Raw genomic sequence first — 19,286 nt, 5'->3', positions numbered from 1 at the left:
GAGCAGCACATTGATTCTTATCATTGAGAAAATGCATACCAAGCAGATTTCCTGACTGTTTTCCACCAGTGCCTTTTATGTAGATGAAACATGAAGCACTCCTCACCTGGAGCTCATCACCATGCTGATTTGTATTTATTTTTCTTATCAAGGTTCCCTCATCCAATGTGTGAATGGTGTGAAGCTAAATCACAAAGCTTCCTCCAAGGTTTCAAAAGGTTTTACAGGGAAATAAATCAGCTTAAAAAGAATGACTGGGAAAGGAACTTCACAGGATCCTAGAGTGGCTTGGGTTGGAAGGGATCTTGGAGATAATCTACATGGCAGGGACACCTCTCAGCTAGACTCAGCTGCTCAAGGCCTCATCCAGCCTGGCCTTGAACACCCCCAGGGAGGAGGCAGCCACAGCCTCCAAGGATAACCTATTCCAGAATCTCACCACCCTCATACTGAAGAATTTCTTCCTAAGATCCAGTCTCAACCTACTCTCCCTCATCTTCAAACCATTCCCTCTTGTCCTGTCTCTGGACACCCTTGTCCTTTCTGTAGGATCCCTTCAGGTACAGGAAAGCAGCTCTAAGGTCCCCCTGAAGTCTTCTCCAAGCTGAACCCCCAGCTCCCTCAGTCTATCCTCACAGCAGAGGTGCTGCAGCCCCATGATCATCCTTGTGGCCTTCCTCTGTACTCACTCCAACAATTCTGTGTCCTACTTCTGATGAGGATGCCAGAACTGGACACAACAGTCAAGGCAGTGTCTCACAGGAGAGGAATAAAGTGGCAGAATCCCCTCTCTTGCCCTGCTGGCCACACTTCTCTTGATGCAGCTCAGGATATGATTTGCCTTTATATTCATAAAGTTGCTAAATACTTCTGTGTGAGGCTGTGCATATAAAGAAGCATGACTTTCTTAAGGTAGGAATATAAAGTACTGTCATTTCTAAGCTCTTTTATTGCCTTTTTTATATTAAGAGAACTTTATGATGGACTTTTCAAAGTTAAGAGTTAGTAAAAGTTTCTGCCTACATTTTTATCCTGTCATCTGGTTTACTTCCAGACATTATTTCCTAAACCAGAGGTTGTTTCAGCATCTGGTACATATTTAGTGAGGAAATGAGGGCACACAGGAGGCTGCTGGGTTTCTTCTTCACGATTTACTCCTGTAGGTACCAAATGTTTATTCACAAACTTTGGTCTTGATTATCTCAAGAATGCTTTTGGCTAAACCATTTGGTATAATGGCATAAACATTTTAACTGAACCAATACAAATAAATATTATCTTCCATTCTAACCTAGTCACCTAAGGAAAAAAAGGTGACATTCACCATTCTGCCTTGCTTTCACTTCAGCAGTACAATTTGCCTTCTAAGTCTCATTTCACCACTGATACCTCTTGTGAGTATTGGTTCATAATGAGAACATTAAACCTCTGTCTAATCAAAACAAAGAACCTGGGAAATATTGAAGTTGACTATATTAGGGGCACTGAAATGAATTAGGTTAATATATTAACATTTGACCTCTAAATACAGGAGTTTGAATCTGGTTTAAATTAAAAGCCCCTCCATACAGTTTATAAGAGACTGCACTATCAGCTCAGAAAAGACCATTCTGTGAAAGTGCCTTGGTCAGGAAGTGCAATGAGATCTGTAACACAGCAGGGGAGGGGTTTTTTATTATCTTATTTTACATCTTTAATCTACATCCAGGCAACCCTGCGCTGGACCTGGGCAATGTACAGGTCTGAGTTGCCATTGCACTTATCATAGGTTGCCAAGGTGGAAGTTTGTATCACTCTGCTGGCTGAAGATTGATTTTCAGGTTTATCTCTGCTTTGCTCTAAGAGAGAAATTCTGCAGGACGAGGGAGGTTTTCCTTCCCCTGTACTCGGCACTGCTCAGGCCACACCTTGAGTCCTGTGTCCAGTTCTGGGCCACTCAATTCAAGAGAGATGTTGAGATGCTGGAAGGTGTTCAGAGAAGGGCAACAAAGCTGGTGAGGGGCCTGGAACACAAACTCTATGAGGAGAGGCTGAGGGAGCTGGGGTTGTTTAGCTTGGAGAAGAGGAGGCTCAGGGGGGACCTCATTGCTGTCTACAACTACCTGAAGGGAGGTTGTAGCCAGGTGGGGGTTGGTCTCTTCTGCCAGGCTACCAGCAACAGAACAAGGGGACACAGTCTCAAGTTGTGCTGGGGGAAGTCTAGGCTGGATGTTAGGAGGAAGTTCTTCATAGAGAGAGTGATTGGCATTGGAATGGGCTGCCCAGGGAGGTGGTGGAGTCACCATCCCTGGAGGTGTTCAAGCAAAGCCTGGCTGAGGCACTTAGTGCCATGGTCTAGATGTCTGTCTAGAGCTGGGTGCTAGGTTGGACTGGATGATGTTGGAGGTCTCTTCCAACCTGGTTGATTCTATGATTCTATGAAATTTCAGCTGAGCTCTACCTCAGAACAGAAGAGTGGTAAAATGTCTTTTCCTTAATGCTGAAGACCAACATAAGGCATTCATTTCCTTCTTGATTTCTTCAGTCATTCATTTCCTTCCCCTTTATTCATCACTGCTGAGGCCACACTTGGAGTGCTGCATCCAGTTTCGGGCTCACCAGTATGAGAGAGACATGGGCAGACTAGGGAAAGTCCAGCAAAGGGCCTCGAAGGTGATGGAGGAGATGGAGCATTTCTCTGTGAAGAAAGGCTGAGAGAGCTGGGACTGAGAGAAGGCTTAGGGTCATCTTCTGCATGTATGAAGGGAGGAGGCACAGAGGATTGAGACAGGGCTTTTTCCACTGGTGCTCACTGAGAGGGCCAGAGGCAGTGGTCGCAAACTGAAATGTAGAAGGTTCCCTCTGAACATCAGGAAACCCTTTCACTGTGAGCATGATTGAGCACAGATTCCCCAGAGAAGCTGTGAAGTCTCCATCCTTGGAGATAATTAAAAGCCATCTGGACATGGTCCTGGACAACTGGCTTTAGACCACCCTGTCGAGCAGTGGGGTTGGACCACACGACCTTCACAGAGTCCCTTCCAAACTCAGCCAATCTGTGATTCTGTGTTTTGAAATAGTTCTGCTGCTGGTAAAAGAATTAATCCAAGTTGTCTCAGGAGTGGCTGAAGCTGGTTCTTCTTCAGCCTCGGTAAGGAGGATTTTGCTTGAACTGAACAGGCAGCAAAGGGTGCATCTGCCCCAGCATGGGACTTCCAGTCAGAAGTGTGATGAGGAAGCACATCTCCCCATTGTCCCCAGCCCATGGTTCACATCACAAAGCAGTCTGAGAGTGATTGACCTAGATTCCTTTCAGATGAAACTAAATATGAAGACTCTTTCCTCCTAATCGTTTCCAATTAATTCAAGAGCTGCTAAGTGAGGTAACAAATTAGGTATGTGAGTTTGAAACCCAAGGAGGAGTGGCAGCAGGATGCATGCTCCTACTTGACTTGTGTGCTTTCAAACTCCAAATACAGTTTTCATCCCTTGACCCAAAGCTCCTTTTCCCTTTTTTAAGCCTTTACTCTTCCTACTTTTATTTGCTGATATTCTTTAGCTGTCAGCTTTGTCTTTACATGTCTAATGAGCTTTTGCCCATTCAGAAACTTTACATTACAGAATCTGCTGACTTGCAGTTTCCAGCCTGCAGCTTAATGATCCAGAGAGAAATCTCAGTTGTCCGGTCACAAAGCTCAGTAAAGGGAGAGATATGAACTTAAAGAGTGGTGTTTGATGGCTTTAATGGACTCAGTTCAGTGCTGAGTTAGTCTCCTGCATTTACTGTGATCCAAGAAGCAGTGGCCTCCTATTCAGCATGCTTGCATTCTGATTCTAGTCATGCTTCTGATCTGCTTTTCCAGGGAAGGAACAACAAATGTATGTGTCCCAGATTTCTCATTTCCAGAATGGAGAGAAAGTCTCAAAATACCTTGCAGATCTGTGAATGAAGAACATGAAGCTAAACAGGATTGTTTCACTTAGATCCCACCACAGAGCATAAGCCTTCTCAGCAGCATTTCCCTTATGAACATGACTCTTTTGTATTGTTTTACAACATTCAGCCCAGGAAGCAAACCATATCCTGGCCTGATCCCCAGCAGCATGTTCCAGCCCTTGAATCATCTTTGTGGGTCACTCCAACACCTCTGTGTCCTTCTTATGGTGGGGACACCAGAACTGGATGCAGTAATTGAGGTGGGGTCTCACCAGAGCAGAGTAAAGGGGGATACATTGACCTGATCAATTCATAGAATCCTACAATGGCTTGGCCTGGAAGGGACCTTAAAGCTTATCCAGTTCCAGTCCCCTGACTTGGGCAGAGACACCTCCCGCTAGACCGGGTGGCTGAAGGATCCATCCAACCCGCCTTTGGACACTGCCAGGGAACACTTCCAGATTGTTTCCACGTAAAGAACAATGTCTTAGATATTCTCAGAATCTACTGATACAATTTTTTGGGTTGTGTGCAAATTCTGTGAATTTTCATTTGATTCTGCTGCAGCTTCTGACTTACTGCGTCCTGAGGCAGCTGCATAAAAAAGTGGCCGTGTTCAAAAGGAGACTCAAGTGACAGGAGAAGGAAAGAACGAGGTGGTTACCACCAGGTAGTGGCATTTTTTGTCCTCTGAGCTGCCTTTTTCTACCTTGAAAAACACTGCTGCCTAAACTAAAGATAGCTTTCAATGTGCAAACCCCTCTCTTGCACAGCTCATCTGTCCGGTCAGCTTTGACATGTTTCTGGAGTCATAATTTCATAGGTGAGTGAGCTGGAAAAATGCCTTCAGTGTGGTGGGAACAAATAAGCTTTTGTTCCCCAGCAGGCAGGCATGGCTTTGCTGTGCTCCTGTTCACAACACTTTCAATGGGCATATTTATTCTAGCCAGGATCAAGAAAATCTGATGTATGTTAAAACATATGTTCACATTTCAGTTCCTCTCTGATCTCTTCACTTTGCTATCAACAGGGTTGGGCTTTTTTTAGTGCCTAATATTTTAACACGACATACTTAGCACTTTACAAAGCATTCCAGAATGAGGATAATCAACAAATCTCATCGTTGCTGACCCTGGGCTTTGAGAGAGAGAAGTTGCAGAGGTTAGGAGAAGAGCATTTTACAGATGCCATTGCAGTAGATTGCTGGCTGCAAAGGAACATTTTCAAATTAATAATTGATGTGCCCTAGATAGACTTGAGTGAACAGAAATAATCATTATCCCCAAAGCTTCCAGTCTAAATCTTAGGAAAGAAACTACAAATTAAGAGTGGTAGGGCCACAGAGATGAGTGATTCTGCATGAGATGTGTGAGATCATCATCATTATCACAGAATTGTCATAAAATGGCTTCAGGTGGAATGGACCTTAAATATCATCTAATCCCAACACCTCTGCCATGGGCAGGGACACCTCCTACTATACCAGGCTGACCAAAGTCTCATCCAGCCTGGCTTTGAATGTTGCCAGGCTTGGACCTTCCACAACTTCTCTGGACAACTTGTTCCAGTGCATCACCACCCTTATGGGGAAGAAGTTCTTCCTCCTTTTCTTCCTGCTTTCCTCTCCTACTCTTCCTGGGAGGATAGTTTTGCACCGATCTCATTCTACCCATTGCTCCTTGTCCTGTTGCTACAAGCCATTGTAAGAAGTCTCTCTCCAGCTCTCCTGTGACCCTTTCAAATCCTGGAAGGCTGCCATGAAGTCCTCTGAGAGCCTTCTCCTCTCCAGGCTGAACAGACCCAACTTCCTCAACCTGTCCTCGTAGGAGAGGTGCTCCTTGGTCATCTTTGAGGCTTCCTCTGAGGGCTGGGTGCTAGGTTGGACTGGATGATCTTGGAGGTCTCTTCCAACCTGGTTGATTCTATGATTCTATGATTCTATGTCTGTGTGTGTTGGGGGCTCCAGAGCTGGATGCAGTAGCACAGGTGTGGTAACCTGATAGCATCCAGATGTTCTGTTCAGTCACAGCCACTCTGTGCAGTCACAAGCTGGTAGGGAGCTTACTGACAGAAAAACTCTTTACCCAGGGCCTGCCTGGCAATCCCCTCAGCCTTCTGAAGACATGCCACCTGGTTGGAGTGCCCCAATGTCTGCTGCAGCGCTGACCTCCTGGCACTGGCAGCTTGTTTAAATTCAGAGTGGGCTTCTCGAGCTGGAGGCTGTCCAACACTTGTCTATTTATAGCCATGTTGACTTGGACTGTATTTTAAATGGATGATTATTTAGGCCAGCGTTTCCCCTTTCACAGTCTGTGGTTGCAATGTTTGTTTCTGCTCTCCAGAAATGATGCTGTGTCCCACACTGGACTGTACACTACCTCACGTCTAATAGGAGCAAGTACAAAGGTGTGGCTGTGCATAGATGTGTTGACAAACATCTCTGTTTCCTCAGCCTTGGTACTTCAGCTGTGATTTTTGCAATCACTCCAGAGTTTGCACTTCATAGAGTCACAGAATGGCTTAGGTCGGAAGGCACTTCAGAGATCATCTGCTCCAACTTCCCTGCCATGGGCAGGGACACCTCTCAACCAAGCTCAGCTGCTCAAGGCCTCTTTCAGTCTGGCTTTGGACACTCCCAGGGTGGAGACATCCATGTTCCTCCCTGGACAGCCTATTCGAATCTCACCACCCTTGGACTGGAGAACTTAGAATCATAGAATCAGTTAGGGTTGGAAGGGACCACAAGGATCATCCAGTTCCAACCCCCCTGCCATGGGCAGGGGCACCCTACCCTAGATCAGGCTGGCCACAGCCTCATCCAGCCTGGCCTTAAACACCTGCAGGGATGGGACCTCAACCACCTCCCTGGGCAACCCATTCCAGCCTCTCACCACTCTCACGGTGAGACCCCTTCCTAAGATGCAGTTTACTCTTCCTCAGCTTCAAACCATTTCCCCTTGTCCTCTTAGACACTCTTATGAAGAGTCCCTCTCCAGCCTTCTAGGAGGTTTTCAAGGCCAGGTTGGATCACAGGATGCTAGGGGTTGGGAGGAATCTCTGGACATCTTTGTGCAGGACCAGATATGAGTCCTTGAGCAGCTGAGTCTAGGTGAGAGATGGCCCTGCCCTCAGGATGGAGGTTGGAGTGGATGATCTCTGAGGTCCCTTCCAACCTGAGCCATTCTGTGATTGTCTGATTTTATGGTTAGGAATAATGACAGCTGCCTTCTCCCTGCAGTTATGCCCATGGTGAGTTGTTAAGTTCCATAAATCACTGTCAAGTTTAATTGTTTAGATTCTTGCTAACTCCTCTGTCCCACGGGGTGGGGAGGGGGAAATGAATTTTTGGTTTGGCTCTGATCTTTTCACTTTGAAGACTAATGCATTTTAGACAGTCCAGACTCCAAGCATATACTTTTTTTCCTTGCTTTTTTTATTTCTAGATGGAGTTTTATGGCTGCAGAAGGAAGTCAAAATCTATAAAATGTCATGAAATGTACAGTTAGGAGCACTGACCTTGAAAGATGGGAAATACAGCACTCAGAGATGCTGTGCCTACCTGTAGAGCATATTAGTGCTGTACTTTCTGTAGTTATGGGGTGTAGAACTGAAATCATGCTCCACATTTCACTCTCAGATTCGTTGAACCTTCCACTAGAGACAAAATTGAACTTGATGTAAATGAGAAGGAATTGTGAATGTGGGGAGGTTCCTTTAATGTAGAATTGAAGACACTAGATAACAGAGTGACCTGGAGCTGTTCAGTCTGGAGAAGAGAAGGCTTGAGAGGGGATCTTACCAATGTTTATCCATAGCTGAAGGGTGGGGGGCAAAAAGAAGGGGCCAGGCTCCTTTCAGTGGTGTCCTGTGATAGGACAAGGGGCAATGGACCGAAACTGGAATACGGTGGAAGTTCCACCTCAGCGTGAGGAGAAGCTTCTTTACTGTGAGCATGCTGGAGCCCTGGAGCAGGCTGCCCAGAGAGGGTGTGGAGTCTTCTTCTCTGGAGACTTTCAAGACCCATCTGGATGTGTTCCTGTGTGACCTGCCCTAGGTGCCCCTGCTTTGGCAGAGGGCATTGGACTCAATGATCTCCAGAGGTCCCTTCCAACCCCTTCTATTCTGTGTTTCTGATTGTTTATTTTCTGTCTAACGATTCCAGCATGGAAAATAAAGCTGAAGGGTTTCAAACTTACCTTGCAGCCCTGGTGAAAAGAACAATGGAGTCCCTGCAGCACACCACAGCCATGGAGGTGCCATTAAAGGTAGGCACAACTCTGGATTTCCATTCCTGCCTCAACCACGCTTAGCTTTGTACCTCATCATATTAACAACCTATAGGCAACTTCTATTTCGCCTTCCACTCCAATAGTTTCATTTTCATGTTTGCAGGTAATTGCCTTTTTTTCCCCCCTCTTAATTACTATAAAAATTCTCAAGGAAAATAATTAGAGGAAACTCAGCTTCCACTTAGGAAAGTGTGAGTGGCCTCTGCTCTTTGTCTCAGCAATGCCATGTGGGGATTTCAAAACCCATTTCATTCACTGCCATGACGTTCCTCTTGGGTGTGGTAGAGTGAGAAATATGTGCCCCTAAGAGGCTTTCTCAATGTGCCAGGCATTCTTTACTGCTGAGAAAACACTGCAAAAGACATTTCTTCAGTAATTTTCACTTAGAAAATTGGTCTTTTTAATGTTTCCATGTGGGTGCCTAAGATACAAAGCAGACAAAATCATTTGGTCGCTGTTCAAAGTGTAGGGCACCATCTACCAGAAGATTATCTGTAAGAAGTGAGTGGGTGATGGCTGCACAGCTGTTGGCTCTGTCTGTGCATTGCACCTAACTGAGATTATTTTATACAATAATGGTATTTTTCTGCCTAGGAGGATAGGCTGAGAGAGTTGGGGTTGTTCAGCCTGGAGAAGAGAAAGCTCCAGACAGACCTTAGGGCAGCCTTCCAGGATTTGAAGGGGGCTACAGCAGAGCTGGAGAGGGACTTTTTGCAGAGGCATGGAGTGGCAGGACGAGGGGTGTTGGCTTCAAACTGCAAGAAGCTGGACTGTGATGAGACATGAGGAAGAAATTCTTCTCTGTGGGAGTGATGAGGCACTGGAACAGGTTGCCCAGAGAACCTCTGGAGGCTCCAAGCCTGGTGGTGTTCAAAACCAGGTTGGATGAGGACTTGAGCAAGCTGCTCTAGCAGGAGGCATCCCTGCCCATGACAGGGAGTTGGATATAGATGATCTTAAAGCTCCTTTGCAACCCAAACCATTCTAGGATTGTCTGATTCTCTGATTCTCCAAGATTAATACCCTTGACCCTATCCTACTGCTCAGCTTTTGTGGCTTAATAAAGGATTATAGTTCCTGGGAAATCCTCATCCTGTCAAGTGAGCAACAGTCCAAGGGCTCCCAGTTTTCTGAGGAATGGAGTACTTGGTGTTGCCAGATCACTCCTTCAGCAGTGTAACAGGGACAGAAGGGAGTTTGTTTATTTCAGACATGGTTAAAACACTCAGGCCTGCACTAATGGAAATGGCTGGAAAAGCAAACTCCTAGATCTGCAGTAAGGACTTTGAACAGGCAATGGAAGTATCTGGAGATACATCTTTTGTTACTCTTGTTTGAGTTTCCTTTTCCCAAGCAAATTGATGTAGGAGTCATGACATACTACCACTCCTACTGCACATCAGGCTACCTGCATCATGAAGATATTTCATCTTCCTCTGAAGCATCACAAATTGATTGATGGCAGAGGCCAGACAGAAAAGATAAAGAACCTACAGCTTGATCTTGGGGAAGAAACCAAGGGTGATCTTTAAAAGAAAAGAAATTCCCTGTATCTGTGTGGATATTGTTTACCCTTCTGTACACTGAGGGTCTGAGGGTCTCTCTTTCAGGAGGGGAGGTGCTGCTGATGAAAAGCTTTCCATGAAAGGCATTGTCTTCCTGCACTCAGCACTGGTGAGGCCACACCTTGAATGCTGGGTTCAGCTTGGGGCTCCTTGCTCCAAGAAGGATATCGAGGTGCTGGACCATGTCCAGGGAAGCTGGTAAAGGGTCTGGAATAGTTCCTATGAGGAGCAGCTGAGGGGAGCTGGGTTGTTTAGTCTGGAGAAGAGGAGGCTGAGGGCAGACCTCATTGCTCTCTACAACTCCCTGAAAGCAGGTTAGAGTGAGGTGGGAGTTGGTCTCTTCTCCCTAGTATCGGGTGATAGGAAGAGAGGAAATGACCTGAAATTGTGCCAGGGCAGGTTTACGTTGGAGATTAGGAGAAACTTCTTTGCTGCAAGGGTGGTCAGGGATTGGAAGAGGCTGCCCAGGGAGGTGGTGGAGCCACCAGCCCTGGAGGTGTTCAGGAAGTGTGTAGACCTGGCACTTGGGGACGAGGTTTGATGGCCATGGTGGTGGCAGGTTCCTGGTTGGACTCGATCTTAGAAAGCTTTTCCAACTGAAACAGTTCTGTGATTCTGTGCAATGTTCCTGCTTCACCCCCACCTCTGTTACATGTTCTGTAACTAGGAGTGTTGGTTTTGAATACAGAGCAATGAAAAATGCCACTAAAGTAGAGCACACACACACAGAGTCTTCATGGGGAGAGATTTCTTTTTCTTCTTTGAGGAGAAGGAGGCCTTATCTTTGAAGTTGCTTCTTTTCCCAAGTACAGTCCTTGCTAATGAGGCAGCTTTCATGTCAGGAAGTCTTCTGTGTAACAGAGCAGCTGTGACTGCAAACCAAACCGAAATAGAACCAAAGCAACAACAAAAACACCTCCAAAAACCTGGGACCCCCCCTGCTAGTTTCTTTATATCACTGACAAAGTTGCTGGCTATAAACACTCTGATTTTGCAGCTCTTCTGAGAAGTGTGGTGAGATGCATTTGGCTTTGCAACTCAGCAACCTGTATTTGCAGTTGCAGAACTGAAGGTCAGCCTTAATTGGTCAGGTATTTTAATCAACGTTGTAGTGCTAATGAAGTATTAATTAGGCATGCAGGACATTTCACATTGGACAGGCCTGCAATCTAGGGTAGTATCAGCATGATCACAGGATGTTAGGGGTTGGAAGGGACCCAAGGAGATCATCGAGTCCAGCCCCCTGCCAGAGCAGGACAATGCTATCTAACACAGATCACAGAGGAACACATCCAGACAGGCCTTGAAAGACTCTAGAGGAGACTCCACCATCTCTCTGGGGAGCCTGTTCCAGTGCTCTGTGACCCTTACAGCAAAGAAATTCCCCCTTGTGTTAAGATGGAACCTCCTGTGCTGCAGCTTACACCCATTGCTCCTTGTCCTATCCCAGGGAGCAGTGAGCAGAGCCTGTCCCTGCTCTCCTGGCAGCCTTCAGATAGTTATAAGTATTTATCAAATCCCCTCTCAGTCTTCTTTTCTCCAGACTAAGCAGCCCCAGGTCTCTCAGCCTCTCCTCATAAGCCATGCCCTCCAGTCCCCTCATCATCCTGGTACCCCCTGCTGGACCCTCTCCAGCAGATCCCTGTTCCTCTTCAACTGGGGAGCCCAAAACTGCACACAGGACTCAAGGTGAGGTCTCCAACGGGAAAAGCCAATGTAAGGCTTTTGCTATATGGGATGTGTGTGTTTATTTGTTTAAATATTTATGGGCTTCATGTGTTTCCTTTTTTTCCCCTCTTTTCCTGACAGGTTCCCTTGAAAGTGATTCTCAGCACTGGGAAATCGTGGGGGTGTATGACAGAATTGCAAGAGCTGTAAAGCAGCCATCAGGGATGTTATTCAGTCCCCATACACCACGCTGGCCTGTGCTGATTCCTCCCCCACCCCAATCACTAGGCAACAGCGCTGCTGGATCTTTCATAAGCACCTAATACTCTGCATGTGAATTTTTTTACTTCATTTTGTCTGTAGCCCTAGGCAACAGCAGTGAGATAAAACTGGTTTTTACCAGCTCATTGTGTTTCCTTTAGCCAAGGTAACCAGCAGGGAGCTGCTTTTGTTCTGAGCTAAATTACTACAAGTAAGAAATGAAGCAGGACGAGATTAACCCTTTGGGAACGTGACAAATACAGATGTTTAGACTTGCATCTGAACTATGCTGCGAAGGGCCTGTCTGACAATACCTCTGAACTGGCAGGAATTGAACTGCAGCAGCAAGTGTTTCATTGTTGTGTTCAGGCACTTGGTGTTTGGTGAATAGAAGGCAGCTGCTTGCTTGGTGTCACATATGAAATATCACCTTCCACGGAGTTGTTTGGAAATGAAGAGTTTTCCACCTTCACTTTATAGTTAGGATTTTGGAGCAAGAGAGGTGAAGCAAAGCTGTTGTTTCTAATGCTTTTCGTGCCTAAGTGCCTTTAAAATAACCAGATTGTTGTCATTTCAACTCATTTCAGGCTCAGTTTGAACATAGCATGCATTAGAGGAAGCATTTACAGTCTTGCCTACTCTATTATTTGATTACTGATGTCATGTTAAGTATTGTTTGGCTAAATGTGAGGATTCAAGCTCATCTTTTTTAGGATTCAGGCTTAATGTTCCAATTTGTTACAGATATTTTGGCTTTGTGCTGAACTTAGTCTTTAAATGAGTTTGTTTCACAACATTTGCTGGTTGCCAGATTCTGCCTCTTTGCTTGTGGAAGATGAAACTGCCCTCAAAGCCTACTAATTATTTAGAAGTCAAGCATAAAACTTTTAAGAGGTGTTCACTATCTTTCAGTGTTTGACCTCAAATGATCAAAGTAATACCATTAGAAGGTTAGAAGTGTGTAGTGACAGGGATTTTTTCAGCAGTTTTAACTTGTACCATTAAACAATTCTGCGTTTTCTTAAAGGCATTAAACTGTCAAACCTTGTTCTGCTGCTGTGCTTATTAATCATAGGTCACCTGTCATAGAAACCTGGAATGGAATGGGTTGGAAGGGACCTTCAAGGCCATCTGTCAGCTGAAGTGAGTCAGTCCTGGTAGCAATAAAATCAGCAGTAGTCACGTAAGCCAACTCCAGACCTTCTACATATTAACTGGAGGGCAGCTCTTGGGTTGGAGGAGAATCCAGCCTGCAGGGCTGTGACCCTGCACCAGCCAGTGCAAGCAGAAGGTCTGGTTCCACCTTTCCAACTGAGAAGAGGTTGCACAAATTTCCTCCTGGATTTTGCCCTTTTCAAGCCTTCTGCTTGCAATGGCATTGGATAAGTGTGGAATGTTCTGCCCTCTCATCTGTTTCACTCCTACTGTTTTCAAGAGGCCTGTGCTAGTATATGGAAGAAGTCAACATTTTTTGTACATGTCCCATCTGATTTCCACTTTGGGTATGTTCCTTAGGAGGTACAATTTGAAGTTAAATTGACAATGTGGGGTTTTTTAAGCCCTGAGCAATACTAGGGATACCCTTCACCCTAACACGAAACAAGCACACACTGAAGAGCATAAAGAATTAGAGACTCCTAGAATGGCTTGGATTGGAAAGGACCTAAAAAGCCATCTAGTGCCAACCCCCCCTGCCCTGGAGGGAAGAAATTCTTCCCTGTGAGGGTGGTGGAGTGCTGGAACTGGCTGCCCAGAGAACCTGTGGAGGTTCCAAGGCTGGCAGTGTTCAACCTGATCTAGTAGAGGTGTTCCTGCCCATGGCAGGGTGATTTGAACTAGATAACCTTGAAAGTCCCTTCCCACCCAACCTATTCAACATAGATAGCAAAAGCTGAGGAAGAAAGCATCTAAAACCTAGCTGATAATCCTGGAGTAGAGAAGGTGACTCAGAAAAATGCACCAAACCTGTGTGAACTTTGGCTGGAAGCTGGGCCTCAGAATCCCAAACACAAGCAGAGAGGACAGCAAACTACCTGAACTTACAGTGGGTAGTGAAGACACAAACAGTGTGCCCAGGCGGCCAAGAGAGCCAGTGGCATCCTGGCCTGCATCAGGAATGGTGTGGTCAGCAGGAGCAGGGAGGTCATTCTGCCCCTGTACTCTGCACTGCTTAGACCACACCTTGAGTACTGTGTTCAGTTCTGGGCCCCCCAGTTTAGGAGGGACATTGAGATGCTTGAGCGTGTCCAGAGAAGGGCGACGAGGCTGGGGAGAGGCCTTGAGCACAGCCCTACGAGGAGAGGCTGAGGGAGCTGGGATTGGTTAGCCTGGAGAAGAGGAGGCTCAGGGGAGACCTTATTGCTGTCTACAACTACCTGAGGGGTGGTTGTGGCCAGGAGGAGGTTGCTCTCTTCTCTCAGGTGGCCAGCACCAGAACGAGAGGACACAGCCTCAAGCTGTGCCAGGGGAGATTTAGGCTGGAGGTGAGGAGAAAGTTCTTCCCTGAGAGAGTCATTGGACACTGGAATGGGCTGCCCGGGGAGGTGGTGGAGTCGCCGTCCCTGGGGCTGTTCAAGGCAAGATTGGACGTGGCACTTGGTGCCATGGTCTGGCCTTGAGCTCTGTGGTAAAGGGTTGGACTTGATGATCTGTGAGTTCTCTTCCAACCCTGATGGTACTGTGATACTGTGACACCCTGGATAACATCAGAGGCTCTCACAAAAGTGTGGGGTAGAAGTGGAGCTCAGAGAAGTCCCAAGAGAACCAGCTGGTTGCAGACTGATGTTCTCAGCAGAGATGTGCTGAGCAGGCTGGGGAGGTTTCCCAGAAAGGCAAAAGCAGGACATGGTTGAAACCTCAATCCCAGATGCCTGCCTACTAAAGCTGCTGCAGAAGAACCAATTCCTTTCCGCTGCTGGAATGTCTCTGACAACCTGCTAATACCAACAGGAAGCATGCCAGGGAGCCAGGGATGTAGTAAATGCTGGTACTGAGTGAGGCAGCACAGGTGGGAAGGAGGAATCCTATCCCCAGACATTTCTGGTGCAGCATTGGGTGGTTTAATGTGGTACAGCAGAACACAGGGAGGGCAATTCTGGTTTGTCTTTCAACCAGACAGCTGCTGTTGCCCAGCTGAAAAATGGCATAGGATCACAGGACAATTCGGGTTGGATGGGACCTCAGGAGGACTCTAGTCCAGGCTCTTGCTCGAAGATAGTTCTGAGGTCAAGGCCTGGTCACTGAGAGATTTGTCCAGACTGGTTGTCTAGTGGTGAAGTGAGATGTTTTATGGTAGAGGAAATGTCTCAGGATGGCATTGTACAACTTTCAGCCCATTCTTTGGCCTCCTTTTTGAATCAGATTAAACGAGAAAATGACCCAAACAGGTTCTGCTGACCCCCCCAAAATGAGGTGAGTTTCCTTTTGAGGGCTTTTGTTATACCAGAGGCAAGTGAAGTTCTGGATCTGCTGTAGCTGATTAACTCTCCTCAGCTCCTCTCAGTTTTCCAAACCCAGAAGGTTTTTCTTTCCCCTCACAACTACAGGGTCTTGCTCATGTAGGATCTGAGCCCAGTGTTTGAACTGTGGCTGTTATCAAGTTGGGCCAGCACTGAAGATCAGAGTCCTGCTGTTCCACAGTGGTGTGTGGACATTAAGAGATTAAAGTCTTGAGCAGTCTGAGCCATGCCCAAGCAAGAGCCATCAAAGTGCTGTGCTGTGCCATTTCTCACAGATGCTGAGTTCAACTGTTTCCAAATGCTGTTCCTTCCCCACGTGGCAGATGATCTAAGGGAAGATCCAGGCTACCAAAGGCACAACTGAAATTAATTGATGCAAATCAGTTCAAAAGAGGTCATTACTGTCTTCAGAGGATCAATTAATGAGAGTCAACTGAAGCTAAGCAGAGACAGCTGCTCCCCTCTCCCCATCTACTCTGCCATCTCCCACACTCACTGCTCGGGACTGAACCTCAAAGGGGAGTTTTGCTTCTTACCCTCCCAGAATCTCTTAATAGGTTGTGAGGAAAAAAGGGAAACATTTTAAGAGACTAAATTATCACAGAATTGTTTTGGTTGGACAAGACCTCTAATATCATCCAGTCCAACTATCAACCTAAGACCGCCATGGCCATCAATCAGCTCCCAAAGTGCCATGCCCACAGGTTTCTGGAACACCTCTAGGGATGCTGACTCCACCATCTCCCTTGGCAGCCTGTTCCAATGCCTGACAACTCTTTGCTAACATCCAACTTCCTACCTCTGACCTTTGTTCCCCCAGCTTGCTTCCCTCCACCACTTGGGCATTTGTGGCATTTTGGTGGCTCTTTTCTGGCTAACTACATTTTCACTGTAGTTGTTCATTTCAGGCTCCATTTTTCCATGGTATCAAACACTGCCTGTAGAAATCCTCCCTTCCTCCCCTTACCAATCCCTTTCATTTCTTTTTTTTTTCTGGCAGATTCCTCTGCTGTGCTCACAGAATTTCTCACTTCTAATTATTCAGCAGTGTCATGCATCAGATTACAATCCCATTTTCTAATTTTATGTGTCAAGCAGAGAACTAAACTCCTGAGAATTGGCCTCCATCCCTCCCTCCCCCCCCCCCCCCCCCCCAACAGCAGCTTGTTCCACTGCATGTCTCTACAGAATCATTGGCTGAGGCAAAATTAAACATCTCCCTGGATTACCTTGGCCTCCTTGCACCCACCCATCACTCTGCATCCAGCTGACTGCAGAAATTAGTTATCCTCAATGTCTTTTTGGTTTCTGGTTAGCTGAAAACAAGTTCAGTCTGGAGAAGAGGAGGCTCCCAGATGACCTTACTGTGGCCTTCCAGTATCTGAAGGGGGCCTACAAAAAAGCTGGGGAGGGACTTTTCAGTGTATCAGGGAGTGACAGGACTAGGGGGAATGGAGCACAGCTGGAGATGGGTAGGCTCAGCCTGGACATGAGGAGGAAGTTCTTCACCATGAGAGTGGTGAGAGGCTGGAATGGGTTGCCCAGGGAGGTGGCTGAGGCCCCATCCCTGGAGGTGTTTAAGGCCAGGCTGGATAGGGCTCTGGGCAGCCTGCTCTAGGGTAGGGTGTGCCTGGCCATGGCAAGGGAGTTGGAACTGGCTGATCCTTGTGGTCCCTTCCAACTGTGACTGATTCTGTGATTCTAAGTTTCCTCAGGGCTTTTGCTAGAAGTTCAGCTTTTCCCTTCTCCTTTTAACTCTAAGCTGTGCCCCAAAGCCAGCTCAGAGTGGTGATTGACTCCAAACTACATGTGAAGGACATCTCCAAGAACATAATTTCTTCAAGTGAAATAAATGGTACAGCATATTGAAAGCTGGGACACTCAAGTCTCCTGCCAGCAATCCCACCTCTATTTATCTTCCCATGCATCCCCTTCAGCTATGAGGTTAAATTGAATCAGCTTCCCAGGGAGGTTTCCCTTTAAATATAATGAGCTTTTGTAACACAGGAGCTGGGAGAAGGCAACACCTTCCCTCGGGGCCTCTGTGGGTCACAGAGGAGGTTAGAAAAGGTTTGTAATTGCAGGGCTTTGGTCAAAGGCTCTGGCAGCGTTGTGCTGCTTGGGTTTGTGGTAGATTTGGTTTTCCTTTGGAGCTGATTGGTTTTAGTCCTTTCACTTCTGATATGTGCCCTAAACCTTAACCTTCTCCTGGCATACTCCACACCCCTTAGCACTTTCCATTCCCTGGCAATCAGATTGGTAGCCACTTCTTTAATTCATCTCACCCCTCCAGTATGGGCCACTCACTGCTCAGATGCTGATAACTGCACAACAGAACAAAGAGCTTTCTGATCAAAAGTCATCTCTTTCTTCTCTGAGAAGCTTCTCAGTCTGGTTTACACTGCTCTTGTAGAGTTTAAATCTTGCTTTAAATCCTTCTGCCCAACTGCTTGATCCTCCAGAGGGATTTAAACACAGTGGAATGAGAATGTGGAAAGAAGGTGTTTAAGTCAGGGTGAAAGCAAAGCTTCATGCCTAAGCAAAACCAGTTGTCCTCTCCTGAACCTGTTAAGCACCAGGTTCAGGAGAAGAGCTGGGGTTTATAGGTGTTTGCACAGTGCTCAAGGATAGTGCACTCAACCCTTCCACTCTCCTCAGCCCCAGCAAGGGCTCAGCTGAATGCCCTGCCCAGCCTCCATGACTGCCTTTCAGAAATGATGTGGAGCAAGAGGAATCCATCAGAGAGCTACAGGCATGAGCAGAGCTGTAGATAAAATCACCTGTGAGGAAAGGCTGAAGGAATTGGAGTCGTTTAACCTTGAGGAGAGATCTAAAAGCAGCCATCCAGGATGAGATGGGCTGCTAGAAAGATGGCAGTGAACTGCTCTGTAGGGTCCTCTGGAGATAGGATGAGGAGATAGAGGTTTACATTTCAGCAGAGGAAGGATGTTAAGCAAGTCTTCTAAAGACTGCTAGTGGTAATGAAGCATTTGAATGGCCTTGAGCAGAGCTTTTGGATCTTTATTACTCCAGATTTCTAGTCCAGGATAGACAATTGTGTGTCACAATGTGCTTATGCTTAGTTGATCCTGCTTCAAGACACTGGCAGTGGCTGTGCAATCCATTTGGGATTCTTCCCATCTCTAGTTCTGGCTGCTGGGGTTAAAGCCTCAGGAACAGTGCACATAGCACCAAAGAAGATGCTGGTGTCATTGGGTCTTCGATGAGACCAGCAAACCAGGCCCTCACTTCACATCTCTAAGGCAAAATGGTGCCACCAGGGAATCACTGGTTCTGGACAGGCTCTGTAAAAGGAAATAAAGCTTCCTGCCATAGCCATTATTGAAGCTGTCCTTGCTTTGCACAGCTGGAACAAGTGGGAATAAAGCAGGGTGCTTCAGGCCTGCTGCTGGTGACTGTTGAGCCTCAGAGAGGAACTGAGGCTGGTAAGGATCTCTGATGGTCATCAGCTTGGATCCCCAGCTCAATCTACACTGTCAGGCTCTAATTTTCATTGGTGAAAGAGTCCATAATATAAGCTGTTTTAATCACTGGAATTTTGCTGGGATGGAGAAACTGGAGTTTTCTGGTGGAGTCTGTCTCAACTAGTGCAGGTGGGATTTTCTTTGCACTGGCAAAACTTGGTTAAGGGTTTTCTTCTGACCCACCACTGATCTTTGAAGGGTTCTTTTGATCAAGAGAAAGGAAAAAAAACCTCCCCAAACCTCTCTTTTCTCTTTGCTGTTTTCGTTTTGCTCTCTGCATCTCCCAACCTGCCAGTGAATGTTCACTGCCAGTTCCTTGTGGATAATGTGTTATAGGCATGCCTGTAGCACCCTGACACTGAGTAAGTTTTATTGGGACCTTAGAAATGGGGCACACCTTGAAGAAAAAGCTTTTGGGCAGGATGGGTGGTCCTTGGTTGAAGGGTTGAGGCTCAAGGAGGCATCTTCTGCTGGGTGAGTTTAAAGTCCCAGAGACACCTGGCCTGGAAACCTTCATCTCTGTCTTTGTGTGTGACTTGCTCTTCAGCTGGTTCAGGCTTTGGCACATTTCCTTGCCCAGTGTCACTGGGTCAAACTGCTACACACCTATGACTCACTCAAAGGTGAGCATGAGGGTGACTTTA

General features: G+C 46.6%; 1 protein-coding gene across 1 annotated transcript in view; it reads left to right on the top strand.

The window, feature by feature from the left end:
- The window catches only part of POLN (DNA polymerase nu), a 68,585-nt gene extending 55,860 nt beyond the window's left edge, over positions 1-12,725 (top strand). The window contains 2 exon segments of the mRNA XM_064151567.1: positions 8,120-8,181; positions 11,580-12,725. Coding sequence (XP_064007637.1) covers positions 8,120-8,181; positions 11,580-11,648 — 131 coding nt within the window. The 3' untranslated portion in view covers positions 11,649-12,725.
- The last annotated feature ends 6,561 nt before the right edge of the window (positions 12,726-19,286 follow it).

This window comes from Pogoniulus pusillus, chromosome 11, assembly GCF_015220805.1.
Source record: "Pogoniulus pusillus isolate bPogPus1 chromosome 11, bPogPus1.pri, whole genome shotgun sequence".
Taxonomy (NCBI): domain Eukaryota; kingdom Metazoa; phylum Chordata; class Aves; order Piciformes; family Lybiidae; genus Pogoniulus; species Pogoniulus pusillus.
Note: the sequence above shows the minus strand (reverse complement) of the source record. Positions and strands in the feature narration are given on the sequence as shown.